At 35.9% G+C, this 20,652-nt stretch overlaps 1 protein-coding gene and 1 long non-coding RNA gene across 2 annotated transcripts in view; one reads left to right on the top strand and one right to left on the bottom strand.

Annotated features, from left to right (window-relative positions):
• Positions 1 to 20,652, bottom strand: part of LOC123870079 (alkaline phosphatase-like) — a 105,600-nt gene that overhangs the window by 25,022 nt on the left and 59,926 nt on the right. The window contains exons 2-3 of the mRNA XM_045913244.1: positions 14,941 to 15,135; positions 2,088 to 2,169 (exon numbers count right to left, since the gene is read on the bottom strand). Of these exons, the coding sequence (XP_045769200.1) occupies positions 2,088 to 2,169; positions 14,941 to 15,037 (179 nt within the window). The 5' untranslated portion in view covers positions 15,038 to 15,135. The remainder of the gene's footprint in view (positions 1 to 2,087; positions 2,170 to 14,940; positions 15,136 to 20,652) is intronic.
• Positions 626 to 20,580, top strand: LOC123870080. Its single transcript, XR_006797002.1, has 3 exons — positions 626 to 639; positions 9,354 to 9,357; positions 20,431 to 20,580. It is a non-coding gene; the product is annotated as an uncharacterized LOC123870080 (long non-coding RNA).

Here is a 20,652-nt window from a genome sequence, read left to right as displayed (position 1 = left end):
TAGTTTTTAGAGCACCACGAAAGAATATAACAAAAACCGAACTTTTACCTCTTGAAACTCCTAAACATAACTGAAGTCACAGGGCTAGAACAACAGAAGATAGATACTCGGACAACGACGTGACTCTATAAGGCTTCCGTTTTTCCATTAAAAGGTAAGAAACCATATAAAACATTCGCAGTTCAACAAGGCAAACAACTTTACCGGGGAAAAGCGCAAAAATGTATATCTTCAAAATTGATTAGAGTAATAAACAACCCTTTGTTTAAAGATAAAACAATATACTCCAAACATTGTGTTGTTCTTTCGGTAAATTGTTTCTTCTCAAACCTTATGGGAACACTTAAGTATACGCAAGACACTTAAGGGTTGAGACATCCCAAATTACGAATATCGCGACTAGGTATCTCACATTTGTGATTCATTACAATGGGCGTCGCGAGTTTGTGACATAGATATACGAGGGTTCTCTTAATAAATAAAACATGAGGAACATCGTGTGTTTTATCGGAGTTCTTGCATATGGAATAGAAATCTCTATTAACACGAGGATTTTAGATTCGCGACTCCCGGCTTAACTGCTTTTACAAACTTTTTAGGGTCACTTTCCCCGTCAAGAAAAAAATACATTGCAAAGAAGTTTTCTGCTTCTTAGACATAACTTATCTACCGGATGTGTGATTCCGGACATGTAGGACAGGAACGAAATATTGCTTCCCTTTAATATTGCCGTCCGGTAAATAAAGATGTCAACTAAAGGTCCTGTATATTATTATAGCTGGTAACCTTCTAAGTTCCTACTCCTTCGTTAGGAGGATTGTGGCAGCTATTCTTAACGATGTTTTTCATCTTTTCCTGATAACTTTCATCTGATAAGACCTGATGCGAGAATCAAGAGCTTATTTCACTTCGTCGGTTCAAAAGGTTTCGCTTAATCCGTGTGCGCTCTTTCCATTGATCTGTTCCTTGAACATGAGTTTTTTATAGTTTTTACAAAACGCGATTTCAACTAGATTTTTAGATTTTTCGGTTGACTTACGTCTTGATGAAACAAATGGCTTGATGGGTTTAGCCAAATTATGAACATTATCCCCTTTTCTAATTGAGTCGACCACATGAAACTCGTTTAGCCCACATTAAAATTAAATTAGGCATTGAGATAAAATATTAGGTTGTTGGAAAGTAAAATATAATTTTACTTTACAAATAATTTGGCTACCTACCCGTAGCCTAATATTGTAAGAGTTATTTACACTTGACTTTGTAAATTATCACGATCTACCTTTTGTAATTATATTTTAACAACCCTATTTTGATTTTACTTTATTAGCATTTCAAAGAAGAATGAAATGTATAAAGTATATAAGTATAATATTAAAAAGATATACTACCTATGTAAATTTCAATAATTTGCAGCTCCTACAGCGTACGTTTTTCCTGCAAAACTTGTCATAAAGAGATATAGAAATAAAAAGAAACAGATGATATTATGTAAACAGGAGTGACTAAAAGCCCCATTTTGGAAGCATAGCATGAGTAGACAACTTTTCTGGAGTAATAAATTATTCTCTATGTAGAATTGAGCGAATCAAAGATCAAATCGCTACGATCTGCATTAAGTAGGAACAGAACGATCGGGATTAACATAGTAAAGGACATAGATGGTCCAATTTTTTTATTTACCCCTGTGTCTTTTAAGTATTTAAATCAGTGATGAAATAGCTCTCTATAAAAATAGAAAAGATTTTTATTCAAATATAATTTCACAAGTGTTTTCGTATCGCCAAGTGACCACTTAGCACTAGATCGGAAAACATTTAATTTCCTACCGAGAAGAACGAGCAAAGATCTTGACGGTTACAATGCCATCCATAGAACTCAAACATGTAAACATATTCAAAATTCAAAATATTTTTATTCAATTAGACTTTTACAAGTTCTTTTGAATCGTCAAAAGCATCTACCACTGGTTCGGAATGCCTTTCCTACCGAAAAAATTACATAGATATTCATGCGTAGACATATACTGTCTTCCAGAGTTGTTCTTATCTGACGCCAATTCTTATTGTACAGTGTATAACACTTACTTTGCAACAGGATTTTTCTCTGATGCGTACTGAAGTCGTTTTTGTAACGTCTCCTGTGCTTGTGTATACCAGTACAGGCGATCTGAAACAAAATGAAAAGGTTTACATAAGTCTAGGGCTATGATGTATATTTACGACGCCGTAAATATGACTGAATTGGGTACATACTGCGTTGAGTACCTATCTCTACCCATAACTACCTAAGTACATTATAAATGCGAAAGTATTTTTGTTTGTTGGTTGGTCCTTCAATCACGTCACAACGGAGCAACGCGTCGGTATATTGACGGTAGATTTGAGAGAGACGTAGGTTACTTTTTATCTCGGAAAATTAAAGAGTTCCCACGGGATTTTTAAAAACCTAAATTCACGCGGACAAAGTCGCGGACATCAGGTATTCCGACTATATTCCCAGGCAGGCGTTTAATTGGATGTTGGAACCTGCAAGGCTAAAGAAATTGTGGACGGCCAAAGTAAACTTGGCAGCTTGCTAATCTGGACGAGGTCGATAAGATCAGCCTCATTTGAGGTTAGCAAAAGCATTAGGCGACAATAAGACCGCCTTGGAGAAAAGTTGTACTTGCCCTTTGCTCCGAAGAGGAGACATGATGAGGAACTATTTTTACTAGCTTACAATTTGCATTCTTATTAAAAAAAGTATCTTCACCTTTTTGCCCAGACTGCCCAGGTGCAAGGGAAGACGTTTACCATACATCGATGTTTACCATATATTGACGGAATGTGTCCGAAGTGAAGTGCCGGAAGGACGTTGGAACACGTTAATATTATTTTGACAAACCCAACGTCCGATGCAGCAAAACATTTGTATAGGATGGCCCGTAGAAATATAAGACTTAGAGGTAATAGTTAATAGTATGTAGATATAGTTTAAAGTGTTAGAATAGGATAGTATGGACCTACCAGAGCCACATGGTCACACTAGTGACCCAGCTCTTTAAACGAGAAATAAAAAAATAAAAAAAAAAAATTAGATTTCTGTGGTAACGACAAAACACAGCAAGTTTTATATTTGGTTTATTTTATTTAAGTAACTATCTGATTGACAAAATACACATGACTGCAAAACTGCAACTGCAAAACGTTGTCTATCGCTCTAGTGGGTTCTGTGTGAGGCATGCACAAAGTAGGCACAGACAAACTATACAATTTCATTATACATAAAAGATTCACAAAGTCACGTATTCTTTTCTGTTCGATGGAGGTATTCCCTAAAGACCAGAACATACAAATTAAACATTCGTAGCGCTTCGCCTTCATCCAACAAACACTTTTGTTTCGAATACAAGCATCAACGAAACTTTGGTTGCGTTTACAGTTTTACCGGTTGTGGTTGCAGCCGTCAATTTAAGAGTGAATAGTTATCTTCTAAGCAAGCGCGCTCCATCTCAGGCTGCATCATCATTTGCCACCAAGTCTAAATGCAGCCAAGCGTTAGTCTATAATTTTTTTTTAAAAAGCATGGGATTTTTTTTAATTAGTGCAGGTAAAGCAGTCAGCCCTGTGACCTCTCTCGGGTCTGGCCGTTACATTGGACTGTGAGAGTGAGGGAATAGAGAATGCACCTATATTTACGCACACATTGTGCAGTATAATGTCTCCTGCGTAGTAGGCTAAGATTGGCATTATGGTCAAGTGGCCGAAATTTGGATAGGAGAATATCTATAATATAAAAATGAATCGCAAAATGTGTTGGTAAGCGCATAACTCAACAACGCCTGGACCAATTTGGCCAAATCTTTTTTTTAAATGTTCGTTGAAGTTCAAGGATGGTTTTTACGGCGAGAAAAATTAGAATTATTGCTGGAAAAACCCTAAAAATAGCCCTTTTCTTTTTCCCATACAAATGATTTCTAACTAAAACGTAGTCAATTTGAGCTTTATTGCTATGGTATAAAGTTCATATTAAATTACAAGCACTCACTGTTGTCTAAGCAATGTAGGTGTGTTCCTAACGTCAACGGTTCTGTTCAGGAGAATTTTTTAAAATACGTAGGCACAAAAACTGCCACATTACAAATCTTTTTGACAGGACGAAGTCTGTCGGGTCAGCTAGTTATTATTAAATAAATGCAAAACCAACCAAAAGGATCCGCAGCATAACGATCCAATTTTCATTAGACTTCAAAGAAACAGGTGTCTATCAATTCGTCGCTTAAGAATTTTTACAGTTGATTTTTCGGAAAAACTGCGTAGGGAAAATGTAAGGCATATTGTGATAGAGCCGAAGCGAACCAATACAACGCATCTTTTCTATAATGATTTAAAGTAAACTAAACCTTATTTCTAAAAGGTAAAGAACACTTCTTCATATCATTATTGCACACATATTACCTTATGGCTTTCAGTAGTGCCATACCAACACAATGCACTTCGCCAATAGCACGTGGAATGGAAGTGTAAAATACACATTCCCCGTGAAAGCATGTGGCGACGACACGCTGTAGAAACAAAAATTCAGTAGATACGAGTATCTACCTACTACGAGTATATAAGAAGCCCTTTGAATAATCATCAAAAACCATTTTCAACCCCCGACCCAAAAAGAGGGGTGTTATAAGTTTGACGTGTAGATAGATACCTATGTATCTGTGTATCTGTCTGTGGCATCATAGCTCCTAAACTAATGAACCGATTTTAATTTAGTTTTTTGTTTGAAAGATGGCTTGATCGAGAGTGTTCTTAGTTATAATCAAAGAAAATCGGTTCAGCCGTTTGAAAGTTACTGCTCCTTTCTAGTTACTGTAACCTTCACTTGTCGGGGGTGTTATAAATTTTTAATTTACACTTGTGTTCTCTATCAAATTCAACAAAATAGGAATAATGTGACGACTGTAGTAATAATAATAATCACACTAATATAATATTATAAAGCCGAAAGTTTGTATGTGTGTGTGTGTGTGTGTGTGTGTGTATGTTTGTTACTCCTTCACGCAAAAACTACTGGACGGATTGGGCTGAAATTTAGAATGGAGATAGAATATACCCTGGATTAGCACATAGGCTACTTTTTATCCCGGAAAATCAAAGAGTTCCCACGGGAATTTTAAAAAACCTACATCCACGCGGACGAAGTCGCGGGCGTCAGCTAGTATCAAATAAATGCGAAAGTGTGCCTGGCTAGATGTCTATTTGTTATCTTTTCACGGCATGCGTGATGTCCGTAAATTCGTCAAAGTGTATTTATGTTTTTAAAAATCCCGTGAGAACTCTGATTTGGCGGGATAAAAAGTAGCCTATATCATTCTTATGTCTTTAACTATTTCCATAGAAAAACACGTTGATCTATTGCTTTATTATGGTGTTATTCTAAAGAACAAACCAAAAAACAAATACACTTTTACATTTATAATATGGCTAGTGATTTGACAAGCTGTGCAATTTTTCAAGATAAATAAAACGGTAAAAAAGAGCGATTTATTTTGAATGTAGTTGGGGTAGGTTAGTTTTTCGACTGTTTACAAACCTACATAGAATGTTTTCATAATTGTATAACTGTATATCAAAGGGATACTAAAAACGAAAATGTCGATTTGTTTGAGTGTAGATATGCTCTTACTTTGTTAGCGTGAAGCTAGGGGTATTCAAAACCCTATCTTAGTGGGGATCTAAATTAAACCTACAGCGACTAATTCATACGTTTCTCCTCATATACTTACAATATATTAAAGAAATTATTTAGTTATAAAGTGGGCTCTACACTCGCGGCGCGAACGGCCGCGAAAGCCCGCGACAACTGCGAATCACGAGTGTAGATGTTGTTCACGCCTTCGCGTTTGCGCTTCGCGCCTTTCCCCGATCAGTGTCGGTTTTTGGTCCGCGACAAAGGGTTTCCGGCGCGCGAACGTGAACGCATCGTCAACGTCACGAAGAAGACTGAAGATTTTCGAGTGTGGAGGGACACAGTTCAGGCGTGGATCGCGGCATACATTCACGGTGTGAAATAACGGCGCGACTTTACGTGCGAGTGTAGAGCCGGCTTAAGAGACGTTTCAGTGTTCAGCCGAAAAATAAGTACCTACGTGGCCTTGTAGCGAAGTAAATTGTGTAATCAAGTTGGACGGAGTTTCAAGCACGATTATTTAATGAACATGTTTGTATTCATCGGCCATCGTAATCCAATTCGTTATCCAACCGAAATCAAAACGCGATGGTTCTTAGAAAGTCTTAATTTATTTATACAGCAATCTTGTGATTGCATAAGCATCGTATTTATAACAAAAACGAGCTTGTCTAATTAATTTTCGGACTTGTCTTGATCAACTGTAATTGAAAATACAGTGGAATGAGTATGTTTTTCAGTAAGGTGGTAGTATTTTGTAGAGGTAGAAATCTACTACTAAGTAGAGTAGAATGAAATACTCAGATATACCAAGGTACTTTTTGATCTAAGAATATATGTATACATCTTATTTAATGTTAAGTTAGTTGGAACTGGGTTGGGAAGATTTTATTAGATATGTAGGCAAATATAGCTTTAAAATCATACTCAATCTTATCTATACCTATTTATAAAACAAGAAACTACAACTGACTAACACAAATCAACTTACGGATCCAACCGCTGAATTTAGAAGCTAGAGATTTTGCATGTAAGGGCTCTATAACGTAGACACCAAGAGATAAAAGATTTTCGAAATTGCGCTATCCAGGCAGACAGAGTCGCGAAAGTCAGCTAGTATATAAGAACGAAATACCAATTCTAACTCGTGCTCTAATCTCGAATTTCAAGAACTATAAAGTCTACAAACCAAAAAAAAAACAGAAAGATTCGTTTCAGGGTGTAGGCATCTGTATAGGAATGTTCATTATCAAAATCTACATGTAAAGGAGGTTGGAAGGTTTTATAGTTTTTGAACTGCGAGAATACCAAGTCTCACGGGTAAACAGAAATTCAACGCAGGTGAAATCGCTAGCAACCCCCAGTAAATAACATCCCAGTCCCTGAACTCTGCCCATAGATTCCAAAATGTTTTTATAGATACCAAAACATACGGTTTCACAACAACAATAATTTATCACAGCGATTGTACAAAACAAAACCGAACATATTTTGTGTCCTGTTAAATTGTTTGACGTAAATTATTTATTATTCGTAAACCATCATTTACCATAAATTATTATTATAAATACATATTTTACTCATAAGTTTAATGTTTTACTTATAGGTTGTTCGAACGTGCGTTGTTCCCAAAAATTTATTCTGAATTATAATACTCTTGCTCATTACATAAACAGAAGCGATGTCAAAGTTTTCCAAGGTTTGAAAACTTCCCAATATTTAGATAGCATTAAAATATTGAAATATCTTCATCATATTCTTATCATATACTTGAAAATTATCTTTCATTTCCAGTGAAAAATGGAAATATTAATATTGTTACTGAAAATACACTTGCCAAATATTATTATGTAAATTGGGTGTAACAACTGCGTAGCAAATGTTGAAAATAGGGACATTTGTATTCGATGGACATCCAAACCTAGTTCAGCCTAGTTCGTTACTTAACCGGAGTCAAACACCGATTTGAATGCCTTTCAGCTTTGACCTTTCCAATCTCACACATAATAATTCACATGAAAATGGCCCCAAAACAAACTGTCCCCAATATATGGCTTCAATAATTCAGCGGTAAAAGGATGGGCTGATATATGAATGGTAGCTGATTTAAACTATTGATATCATCGGGCCAGATATTGGGAGTAGGAAAAGGGGAATAGGATTTTTAAAAACAACCGACTTGAATATATTATTTGGCTGAAAGCTACCAAAGAAGAACGAATTTTAACGTCTACGACCGCTCTGCCAAGAGAGTCACTAGTAAGTATTATACTCGTAGCTCGTTCACACAGGCTGCGTAAACGTAGACTTAGCGCATACCATTGCGTTGTAATATTGTATGGAACTGTGTGAAACATGGCACACCGCTTGCGTAAAACGTGGACGTATGCGTAACCCGGTGTATTATTTACGCGCGTCACTACGCACGTGTCACGTGTACGTGCTTGGTGTGAATCGTCCTTTAATCAAAAGGAAGATGCTTGAAAGTTGCAAGTCTACTGTTTAAAATAGGTATTATATTATTATGACCTTTGGAGATGCCATTGATTAGTTGAGAAGTTCCATCTCTGAAGATCTTCATCAGATCTTTATGTTTTAACGTGACAGTATATGCATCGCAAAAAAATATGCATCGAATTCAGAATCTCCTCCTTTTTTAAAGTCAGATAAAGATGAGAGGCAATAATAACATAATTCGTTTGGCTCTTTCGAGACTATCCAGCTAGACATTCTTTCAAAGGACTTTTCAGAACTATTATTAGGAAACTATTAATCTTAGTCTGGATCTTTAGACATATCAAGGAGTGGGTTTATATTTATTACTGTCTCAAGTGAGAATTGAAAATTTAGTAAATAAAAGACTGTTCAGCTACAGTGAGTAAAGTAGGTAGGTACTTATATTTACCTTTTTATTTATATACCTACTCTGTTCCTAAACAGATAAATACTTTCCTCAAAAAATACTCTGAATGATGGTTAAAAGCAAATTGATATCCATACTTCCATATTTCATATTATAAATGCGAAAATGTGTCTGTCTGTCTGTCTGTCTGTCTGTCTGTCTGTCTGTCTGTCTGTCTGTCTGTCTGTCCGTCTGCTACGCTTTCACGGCTCAACCGCTGAACCGATTGGATACATTCCGGGGAAGGACATAGGCTACTTTTATCCCGGAAAAACAAACAATTCCCACGGGATCTTTAAAAATCTAAATCTACGCGGACGAAGTCGCGGGCATCTTCTTGTCATTTATAAATGTTATTCAAGCCGCACATATTGAAAAATTAACAGAGCTCTCTCCGTCACTTACTCCATACAATCGTAGTTCCCATTTCATTTGAATATTAAGCAACCAAAGTCCATGAAATTTTGCAGACATAGTCTAGAAACTAATATCTGTGTCTGTGGTGTTTTAGATTTTTCTAAAAATATGTAGTTTTAAAATTACAGGGGCTCAAAGATTTGTATTTTTCTTTAAAAAAAGGCCCAACTTTGTGCTCGTTTTTCTAGACAACGAAGCAATTTAATGAAATTTGGAAAAACCACAGACCTAGAAAATTTAATGAATATTATGTAGTAAAAAAATTATCGTTATATATTTTATATTGTTATAATTATGTGGGAACTACGAAAACCAGAAATTACACCCAGAAATCTTGAAAATTTCGTGCTGTCTCGATTTGTGCAAGCGGGGTGGTGAAGTGCGGGGGACGACACGTGAAACTGACAGAAACGGACAGTCTAAACACACGGGCCACATTTAGACTGCACCCGACTCCAAACTTGTCGATAGGTCTAACTAAATACATTTCGACTTGCGTTAGACGTATGCGTTACCTACTCAGACGTTGCCTGTAGATAAAAATATGTCTCATGTTTGCTGGCAATAGCGTATGCATCAAACCCTGCAAGTTGCAACTCTCTTGCAACCTATTCCTCACGCAATACGCACAGCTTTAATATTATAATTTTTGACAATGTATACTATATGTAATGCCATATCACAGGTCACTCTCTGATTTATTGCTAACAATTTACTTCCAAATGCAAAGAAATCTAAGTGTGTTGAATTCACACTGCCCAATACCAGGACCTTAAATGACATAAATTCATTGATAAATAATCATATGTTGAAAATAAAGGAGAACCCCGTGTTTCTCGGTATAATGTTAGATGCAAAGCTTCTATGGAACACCCACATATCAACACTTGATGGTAAACTCAGCTCTGCTGCTTACACTGTTAGAAAAATTCGACAGGTACTGACGTGGAAACTGCAAAAATTGTATATTTTGCCTATTTTCACTGTATTATGTCTTACGGACTCTTGCTATGAGATAAAGCGGTAGATATTGAGAAAAAAATGTATTACAGAAAAGGACAGGACGTGCAATTTATAATTTAAAACCGCGCGCTGCCATACAATAAAAATATAAGGAAATAAGTACCTTATCTATTATCTTATAGTAGCTTCTAAATATATTTACAACTAGCTAATGCCCGCAGCTTCGCTCGCGTGGATTTAGGTTTTTAAAAATCCCGATCCTTTCATTTCCCAGAACAAAAGTTGCCTCTCCGTAATAGCCCGTCCCCGGGATGCAACTTGTTTCTGTATCACGTAAGAATATTTAAACGGATTATACTTTTCAAATCCCGAGGGATCACCAGGATTTAGGAATGCAATTTCTTACAGCATCAGGGTTGAGGTCAACGACAAAGTGTTTACTTGGTATAGATACCTTCAATATCAATTAATAATCGACACTTTTTAAATCCCATTAGCTTTAGTAGTCAGGTCCCCTGCAACATCAGGATTGAGGAGTTGGAATCCAAATTTTTTATTGAACAATGTCGCAAACTTTCTTTATCGATTAAAAAAACTACCCAAAATTACGCAGTTAGGTTACCTGCCAAATTTCATGGTTTTGAGTCAACGGGAAGTACCCTAGAGGTTTTCTTGACACACACGACAGACAGAGAGATAGACAACAAAGTGATCCTATAAGAGTTCCGTTTTTCATTTTGAGGTACGAAACCCTAGAAAACGTAGGAACGGCATTCCGAACCAGTGGTAAATTTTTCTGACCATCCAAAAACACTTTGAAGTTTACCTAAAAGTTTACAGGAATAAAAATTTATCATTGTATTCCATTCCATTTCATTCTATTCCATTCTGTTCAAAGATAAATAGATAATAAAAATATTTGTCACCGAAACAATAATTTACGATACATCGACCAATATCAATTTTACTGATGACAATCTGACTATTACCAAAGACTAACATAATATGTATTATAAATTGTGTGCCGTTTGCATTCTCACTAGGTTCTCATTAAGTTTGTTTTATTTGGTTAAACTTTCTGGCATTTATATTGTTATGACGTTTAATTGGCAAACAGTCTGTTTATTGGCTGAAACTCAAAAATTCAGCCAATCACAACAAAGAAAATATTGTAATAATGATTGATGCAGCTTTCTGTAATTGAAAACAAAATATTTGACATTAACTTGAATGTGACAGTGTTTTCCGAATAGGGTTGCCAGAGGCCCCGTATTTTACTGGTTACCCCGTATGTCAGGATAGAGAAACCGGTAATTATGAAAATAAAATACGGGGCAAATAAAACTAAATATTTTTAGGGTTCCGTAACTCAAAAGCAAAAAGAACTCTTATAGGATCACTTCGTTGTCTATCAGTCTGTCTGTCTTTCCGTCTGTCCGTCTGTCCATCTGTCCTTCTATCCGTCTGTCATGTGTTCATGAACAAATATTAGTATTTTCAATTTTCAAAGTAAGATAACTACATATATCAAGTGGGTTATCATATGAAAGGGCTTTACCTGTTCATTCTAAAACAGATTTTTATTTATTTTTATGCATATTTTTTTTAATGCATAACAGTTTTTGATTTCTCGTGTAAAATGTCGAAAAAAATACCCGAATCGGAACCCTCGGTGCGTGAGTCTGACTCGCACTTGGCTGGCGAAACCGAACACTGACGTTATGTCCAGTAGAAAGAATATTTTCCTTTTGCGGCAATGCGTAGCCGAAACCCACTCGATATTGATCATGGTCGTAGCCAAGGCGGCGGGGCTTGGTTTGAGGATGTTAGCCTTTTTTTATACAAGTTAGCCCGTGACTTTAATCTTTTCTAGTGGTAAGTGATGATGCAGTCTAATTTCTTGGCCGTTAGGGCCATACTAACCATATAACTAGCCATGACCGAAGCCTCCCACCAGACCAGAAATTTAGAAATGGCGACTGCGCCTGGGAAGCCGTCAAGAACCTAAGCCTAAAATAATACTTACACTATTTCTTGCATTTGCTTACCAATTTTTTTTTGGAAATATATCAAACATTTCGCGCTCACTTCACTCGCGCTTTGAATTTGTATTACTTGGTGTAAGCCCCGCAATTTCGTTTGCATGAATTTAGAGTTTTAAAAATTCCGTGGGGGATTTTCCGGGCTAAAAAGTTTATGTCTGGGATGCAAGTTACCTCTGAATAGTAAGTACCAAAATTTTGGTAAAGAAGATGGGCCGTGAAAGGGTAACAAATAGATAGGCAAATAGATATACTGTCGTATTTGTAATATTAGTATGGATAGGGAGCTTTAAAAATAAAATCTTGCTATGGCTAAACTCGTTTCCCTTTCACTTTAATTCTTTCTGTAATTGAACCAAAAACACTTACGCTCACTGCGCTCGCGCTTTTTTATTGTTGTATTTTATCTCACTGTCAAATTGAAAGGTGAAATTCCACTAACCAGGTAATTAGCCCATAAAGTTGAGCGAATGTTATTTTCCTCATGACAGGATTCAGTTCCGGCCCTGATAAAACCTCTCCCGAAATCGATTCCTGGCTACGGCCATAGTATTGATACTGTGAAGGTGGAATTACAAGTTAAATGTAAATTTAAGTTAAAATGCAAAGATTGTATGCATGAAATGTATAACATTTTGCTTTACAAAACTAGAGTTTTTAAAAGCTATTTAAATAAATAAATCTTTTATTTAAAATCACATTGCAAACACAGTTCACCAATCAAGACACGGCAACATACAGAGAAAAAATACAAAACTTACAAATAAACTGAAATATCTAAATAGGCTTTCCATGCATTTCAGAGAGAACCACCGCCTATTTCTTCAAATACTTCAAATTTTTAAATTTCTTCAAATCTAAACCCCGTATTTTTGATGGTGGTAGCCTGTAAATCAAAAAGAGGCAGGTGGCAACCCTACTTGCCACATGACATTACAGAATGAAAAATTGTTTTCATTACTCGGTAAGCCTACTGCCATAGTTTCACAGAAAGTGTGACGGTAGTTGTGACCTCTGATTGGTCGACTCTCTTTCACTATTTGCTAAAATTGATGATTGCAACAACAATTTTTTCTTTTTTGTAATCAAAAACAGAACACGGACGTCATACAGGTTGACTAATTGCAATCATTTCTGACCGGCTAACATTGTTCCGCTAGTGGCTCAAACTCACTGTCGCAGCAAGAACATGGTAAATTCAGCCAATCACAGCAATTAGAATTGGTTATCACAAATGCACCGATCTAGGAACCGAGAATACACGAACCAGGGCAGATAGAGATGAGAACAATAATATCATACGTAGGAAATCGACGGGGGATCGTTGACAATGATCCTCTTAAATATATGTAAAATTCATAAATTTATTTTCAACAAACCGAAAAAGTACAGATGGTGAAGCGAAAACTTTTGATAATCCTAACCTCAAACCCACATTTCCAACTGCATTGAATCAAAGTGCATCGAAGTGTTTCTCGGAAATCCGCTTGTCGCTTCCACTCGAGTTAAGCCATTTTAGTCTGACAAACAACTTTGAATTTCGACTACTGATGCTTACGAGTAGTTTTAACAGGTGAAATTAGTTACACCATATGGTCCTGTTTTTTCTGCAGGGTTATGAAAAGGATAGCAATTAGCAATACATTTTCATTTAAGATTTCATTCAATTCCTGGCAGGGTTTGAAATTTTATAATTTCTAAGTCTGGTATAGTGGGAGGCTTCGGCCGGGGCTAGTTACCACCCTACCCGTGTCGCTAGGCGATAGCAGTCCGGTATGAATTATGATGCCGTGTAGAAGCCAAAGGGACATGAGTACTGCCCCCTTCCAGGTTAGCCCGCTTCCATCTTATACTGTATCATCACTTACTACCAGGTGAGGTTGTAGTCAAGGGCTAAATTGTAAGTATCTGAATATTAAAAGACAAATACAAAAAAAATTGTCATGTAGTTGTGTAAGTATACAATTCATTTTCTGTGAGGATAATCTTATAACTCCATTAAAGATATGAAGAACAAAAATATAACAGAGGTAGGTACACAGAAATGAATGAATAGAGAGGAAATGAATGAAAGAAGAAGCAGATTACATCATGCTCCGCGAATCTTTTCGAATAAACACATCAAGTAGAGATCAGAAGACAAAGAACCACGCAAAATATAATAAAACATATGTTACTGTTCATATTGTATACTTAGTATAAAAATCTTCTTTCAAATATGACTGTAATTATGGTTTATTAGTGTAGAAAAGATGCTACTAAAACCCTATGGTACAACCATATCGACATGCTAGATCAAAAGCAAGTTGACTGGCAGATAGTGTGAATTCACTATATTTTGTATCATCAAGCCTTTCTTTGAATTTATATGCTATAAGATTCATGGTATAACTTTCGCAAATATTCTTGGGTTCTGGCAAGTCATCTGCGCAGTACATAACCGCCCATACCGTCAAGGAGTCCTAAAATTAAGGCAAAGCGCAACTCTGTCAGCTGTAGCCACATGACTCGCCAGAGTCTATAATAATTTTGCGACTAAAATGGAAGTTTCTAAATGGCCATAAACGGTCGTTTTCAGAATAAAAAATCTCTGGCTACAAGTGGCTGTTTAAAAACAAAAATATTAAACCGCGAGTTTTTGGACTTCATCTGTGTTGGCGTTTGCTGGCGCGCGTACTCTGCCTTTTTGGAGAGTTTTTTTTTTTTTTGTTAAAAGTGGCCGGGTTTTGTGTTTTACTGGTGTTTTTGGTAGTGGAACTGACTGGGAAGCGCTCTAAAGGGGTGGAGCGCCGGCACAGACGAAGTCCATGCTTATATAGTTTCTCTAACTTGTAAATAACTACAAACTTGATAAATAATCGTTGTAAAGCCAGACGAGAGAGAAAAAAAAAACGCGAGTTATTTTTTTTTGTTTTAATGCAAATTGATAAGGTTCAATATAGTACTTACCGTATGTTTCCTTGACTTCAGCGTTCATCGGCGCCGGTGAAAGAACCCCAGTGTTGATCGTGCCCATCATGATCACGATGCAGCACCAAGCACTCATGGTTGACAAGCTTCATCGGTGCTAACGTTCCCTCCGCACCACCAGAAAATGAACAGTATCTTTTCTTGGTGCTTTTGCTTGGTCACTGCTTAGCGCACCTGAAAAGATATCCGTAGGTGAATAAAATGTGTTCGATGACTCTACAAAACTAAAACTAAAAAGAAACAGAAGGGGGGTAGGTTAGTTCTGTTTTGACGTGGCATACTCTCATTATAGTGATACTAAGTACCAAGCCAAGCAACTGAACTTAAAACCTGAGACTAAACTTAAAACCTTCAAAACACCCGTATCTATCCAAGTTCAATGACAACAGATCGTATGAAATCGAATGAGTGAAATATTGATTTTATTAAACTACCTTTACTAAATAAATTAAAAAAATTATATCATTTCTGACAATTAATTAACTAAAAATAGCCAGCGATTCGGAAAACATACTGCTTCTCTCAAAAAAATAAAAAAGTACCTACTCTAAAGCAAAATTATATAAAAGTTTACTCTGACTCGAGCAAAGTGATAAAAAGGTAAAGGCATTCACATGTGTTTTGACAACGCAACTTTAGGGAATGCGATGGGGAGTTAGAATTATGATAATGGGTATGTAACAGGGACGCAAAATAATGTACAGTATCATAAATATTTTATAAAAGTTTGCTGAACATCCATTTTATACATAAGACAAGGCGTAAAATAAATACTTAATAGAAGTATTATAATATGTAATTGTTATCTCTCCTTATTTCTCGTAGGTACGCAATAATGTTGTCAGTTTGTTTAGATTCTTTATCTCGTCTCATTGGCCTTACGGCCTTATGCAACGCCCTTCCGGCATCAGTTTTACTCTCCACTTTTAATATAGATACCTTCAAGTCAACATTGAAAAGGCATCTTCTGTGCAAGCGCATTCCATCTTAAGCTGAATCATCACTTAGAAGCACTTAGGTCTGATGGCTTGGGTGCATTCATGCGCTAGTCTATAAACTAAAAAGAAAAAAAAACTTATGGTCGTCATATTGCTTTTTGGTCAATTTTATATACTCACTATTTATCTAGTGGGGGGGGGGAGGGGATGATATATTATATTATTATTATATATTATTGTATTAGGGTGTAGACTGTAGCTATTTCTGTCCGTAGCTATATGGTAGCAGGATGAGCACATTACTTAGAATGTGTTTTCACAAGTATTTGGTTCTATATTAAACCGCCCCAACTTTACGACTCTTATCCCTACTATATTATGAGATCCTATCAAAACGACAATAAAGGATCAGTATATTTTTTTGATTTTCTTTCTGTAGAAAATCAAATAAATATATAGAAATAAAGCAGAGCAGAGGAAGTTCAATCCAACTAAATGAACGAGAAGACACTACATCAACCACGAGCATCAATCATTCGCTTTCCAGTGCCTGTTAACAATTTACATCGTGCTGAAACTTTAGTCAGTATTCCTAAACAAACTAAACTACTTTTGATTACTTGAATACTTGTGGTCTCATAGACAAGAATAGCGTAAGAAGCCTAACCTCAGCTAAATGTAAGATACTTACTAGAAATTCTTGTGTTAAATCTAACGAAATGTTTAGGCTTAAAAACATATTTAAAATGGCGAGGTATTCACCGATTCAGAATAGAAATGGCATTGGAGAAAATTATCCTGCACACACTACTGCAACCGCTAATATAAATCTTATCAATACTTACGAGTAACGAATGACTAACAAAATATTCTTGCAGGAACTCACAATTTCTCAGTAAAACTAGATAATATTATCGATTATTTGATTTAGTCATGTTTTAAATCCTTGAACGTCTGAAAACTTCTCCAAAAATCTTTAGAAGTTTAGAATCAAGAACTCGCCGCCCGGTTGAATTCCTAAAAGCAAGTAGGTAGGTACCTACTCAACATTCTTCATTGGGTGTTTTAGACTCTGAAATATCCCAAACTTTTGAATACTCTCTATTACTGATATACCTACTTCTTCGAAAACTTTATAAACTTTTCATGACTGCACTGTGCGATTTCAAAACTTTTATAACCGAGCGGTTTATTCGTAGTGCGGCCCAAACAAAATATGTAGTTTGACTCTCATCTGAATAAGTCTTATCTATCAAACTCAATGAAATTTTGTAGGAATTAATATCTATTTCGATCTATCTATTCTATCTATTCGAACCCATATGACTTAGGAGGTCAGTACTTTGTCATTTAAAAAGTTGGGATTGGAAATTCAATAACCTGAAAAATGAAGTTAACTTTATATTGTCTCATCTCTTTAATATGTGGAACCAATCTCCAAGTCAAACGATAACACCTCTGTGGTCTGTGATATTTATAAATTAAATTACTATAAATATCACAGACCACTTATGTAAATTAATAATCTTGGCAACATTGATTTCAAATTATAGTATACAACTCAAACCTGAAGATGATTTTGTATTGTTTCATGTGCTCTGTAGAACCAATCTCCAAGTCAAACAGTAACACACAATCCATTTCACCTCTGTGGCTTGTGATATCTACACCACAAAGCCGGTGAGAGCGTAGAATTACAATTAGCTAGGGCCAACTCATGCCCATTCTGCATAGAAAGGTAAGTAAAATCAAATAGCGATGTGGGTACATTCCTTACAACCACAAAGGGATTCCTTGTTCATTTAACCTTCAGTTTTATACAATATTGTTTTAACAAAGTTAGTTTAGCCCCCAAATGTTGAAAGCTGTGCATATCGAGCTAGAATAAATTAACAAAATCAGCCAAGTTCGAGTCAGATTCGCGCACTGAGGGTTCCGTAGCTTGGAAGCATATGTAATTGTTATGTTGCTCAAATTATTTCCAACAGCAAATGTAAGCTTTAAATCGCAAAAAAAAATTGTGAAAAACTTTTATGTAATGAATTACTTTTTTTTCTTTTTTTTTGTGCCGTGAGATCTTGATTGTTGCGAAAATAATGATTTTAGGTCAACGGCATGAGTCAAGGAGATAGGTTTGGGCTTATTTTCGAGTCTAAAAATATGGGCTATATTAGCAATAATATTATATAATACTATATACGGGCAATTTTTTTTGTTGCGTCGACTTAGAAGCTCCAAGTGGCCATAGACCTACTTGATTATTATTTTAACTTGATACCTCCGCATTCCTAGAAAAAGGGTCTTGATAGACAGACAAACGACTAACAAAGTGATCCTAAGGTATCCTTTTCCTTTTGAGGTACCACGGAACCCAAAAAAAAACTTTCTTATCTTCCTCAAACAAATATTCAGTAAGTCGAAAGACTTTAATCTTACTCTACTTGGGACACTATCAGAAGTCATTCCCGTTTGTTTTGTCAACGCACCTGAGGGGAAAACGATGGGAACTCGGAATTATGATAATGGGCCCGTAATAGGGACGCATGGAAAGCCATCGTAAACATTCGACCAATATTTTAAGATTCAGTGCGACACGCTTTATAAATTTGTACCAAAAATGTAATTTCTTTTTATTTATGTTGCTTTTGGTGAAGATTCATTCGGCATTAAATCAGTTAACCGCGCGCTCAGTTACCAAAAATATTTTTTCCTCACTCTCCGAACACATTGTGTGGGATACGTTTAATATTTCATTGTTAGCGGTTTGTTGGCTTTATTCAGAGAGCTATTGAAAAAAATAACGCCTAAATTCAATTTGAGGAACATTTTGTTTTGTTAAAAATGTAGGTAGGTACTTAATAGCTTTTGAGCTATTTTAATTTTAAATTATACTTAATTTGATTTTGCATCAATCCACGGTTTTACCCATATTCATAGTCTATTGGACAAAACACTCGATTCGATAAGTTATGGGTAAGTTATCGGTTCAGTAGCTAGTTACATGGTTAGTTAGTACATCTTATCGAACGATAACTTACCGAATGGATTGTTCGGAATCGTCCAGCTGTTTTGGAAGCAACTTGGTTTTTTTCCATTTTGACGCTGATAGCTGCAGTGTGATATGAGCGTACTCGGAACTAAATGTTAGAGTTGAGACAGCTGTCAACATAGTACTTATCAATACGAATTAATGTTTAATGTTTATTACAATAAGGCCTTCTAACGTTTCGTAAATCTTCTTCTCACGACGTTATACAAAATACAAAACAAAGTAAAGCACAAAGTAAAATAAAGATTTTTTGTGAGTGCTTTAGCACCCGTACTAGGAAAACCTGTGTTACGGGCACCGCAGCCTTCCCTCGGATCCATCGATTAGAACTTAACTATACAAATTTGGATTTTAAAAATAATAATTATGTAGAATAGTAACGTAAAACAGAAGTGTGCAAGTGTGTGTGTGTGTGTCTGTGTGTGTGTGTGTGTGTGTCTGTGTCTGTGTGTGTGTGTGTGTGTCTGTGTGTGTGTGTGTGTGTGTGTGATATTATTTGTATGTATGATGTAAATTATAGTAGGTACGACGGGTGTGTAAAAGACAACTTGCTATGATTTCACTTCGGCGATCAAGTCTACTAATACCATTTGACCTAGTCGTTTTGTATGGCTCTTGTCTTCCCGCGTTCTTGTATTATGTCTATTTCATTAAGATAAGACTATATTGCCTATATCATTGATTCACCTGGCCTGATTCACCTAAGCGAATCAGAACACACCTATCATAGACGACCGATTGTTGGTCAGTCTTACACAAGCCAGAAATGGAGATAAAACAACATTTATAACTCTAGCAAGTAACATACCAAAAAAGAAGCGATCCTATCAAAATCGTTAAATTACCTATGGCCAATTTAAAACATGAGCCGGTTTGATGTGAATTTTGACGGAAAAAAAAGGAAATAAAAATACAGGTGATCACCTGCTTGTGGCCGAAAAATTGATATGTATTTAATACTCGTATAATAATCAATCCTATCTGTAATCTGTCGATAAGTTACATACATCGCTGTTATTTGACAAAACTTGTATGATCATTTTGATCATCGCTAAGTAACTCTTCGACAGATCACGAATAGGTTGATTTTATATAAGAGGACAGACAACGAAGTAAGAAAGAAACTCTATTTCACATTCAACGATTCTTAACGTAATTTTCTAATTAATTATTTATTATTAAATTAGTAAATACATTTCTAATCATATAACTTTCTAAATGATTCTTAATTAGCAGATAACTGGCAACTTTCTAAATTAAATTACTTTCAATAATATTATTTCATTTAGCAATGTTATAAGTCTGTCAGTTCTTAAACTTTTGTTAATATCAAAGTTATTTTAATCTAAGTCACCGCTCGCCTTCTAATTTCTTCGCTTTGAAATTGTAGAGCACGTCCCAAAACTTTTTTAGCGAGTCAGTCTGTCTGTCACTTACAACGATCTTGATATTTGTGTATATAACGGGTAGGTACATACATAGTACATACCACCATTAATTTAATGCTTTTTTGTCAATATTTCGACCCAAGTGCTCGGGTCGTGGTCACGACGGAAGTTTAGTGCTGCGTGAGATGAAGTTCGAACTGTCATGGGCAGTAGCGAACTACCCTCTTTCTTGTTCTTGAACTTCACGAGCCAAACCACGAAACAAGTTTAAAATCATTAACGATCCATAACGATCTTGATACTTGGCACGGAGCAC

Source organism: Maniola jurtina, chromosome 12, assembly GCF_905333055.1.
Source record: "Maniola jurtina chromosome 12, ilManJurt1.1, whole genome shotgun sequence".
NCBI lineage: Eukaryota > Metazoa > Arthropoda > Insecta > Lepidoptera > Nymphalidae > Maniola > Maniola jurtina.
This window is presented reverse-complemented; position numbering and strand designations above follow the sequence as displayed.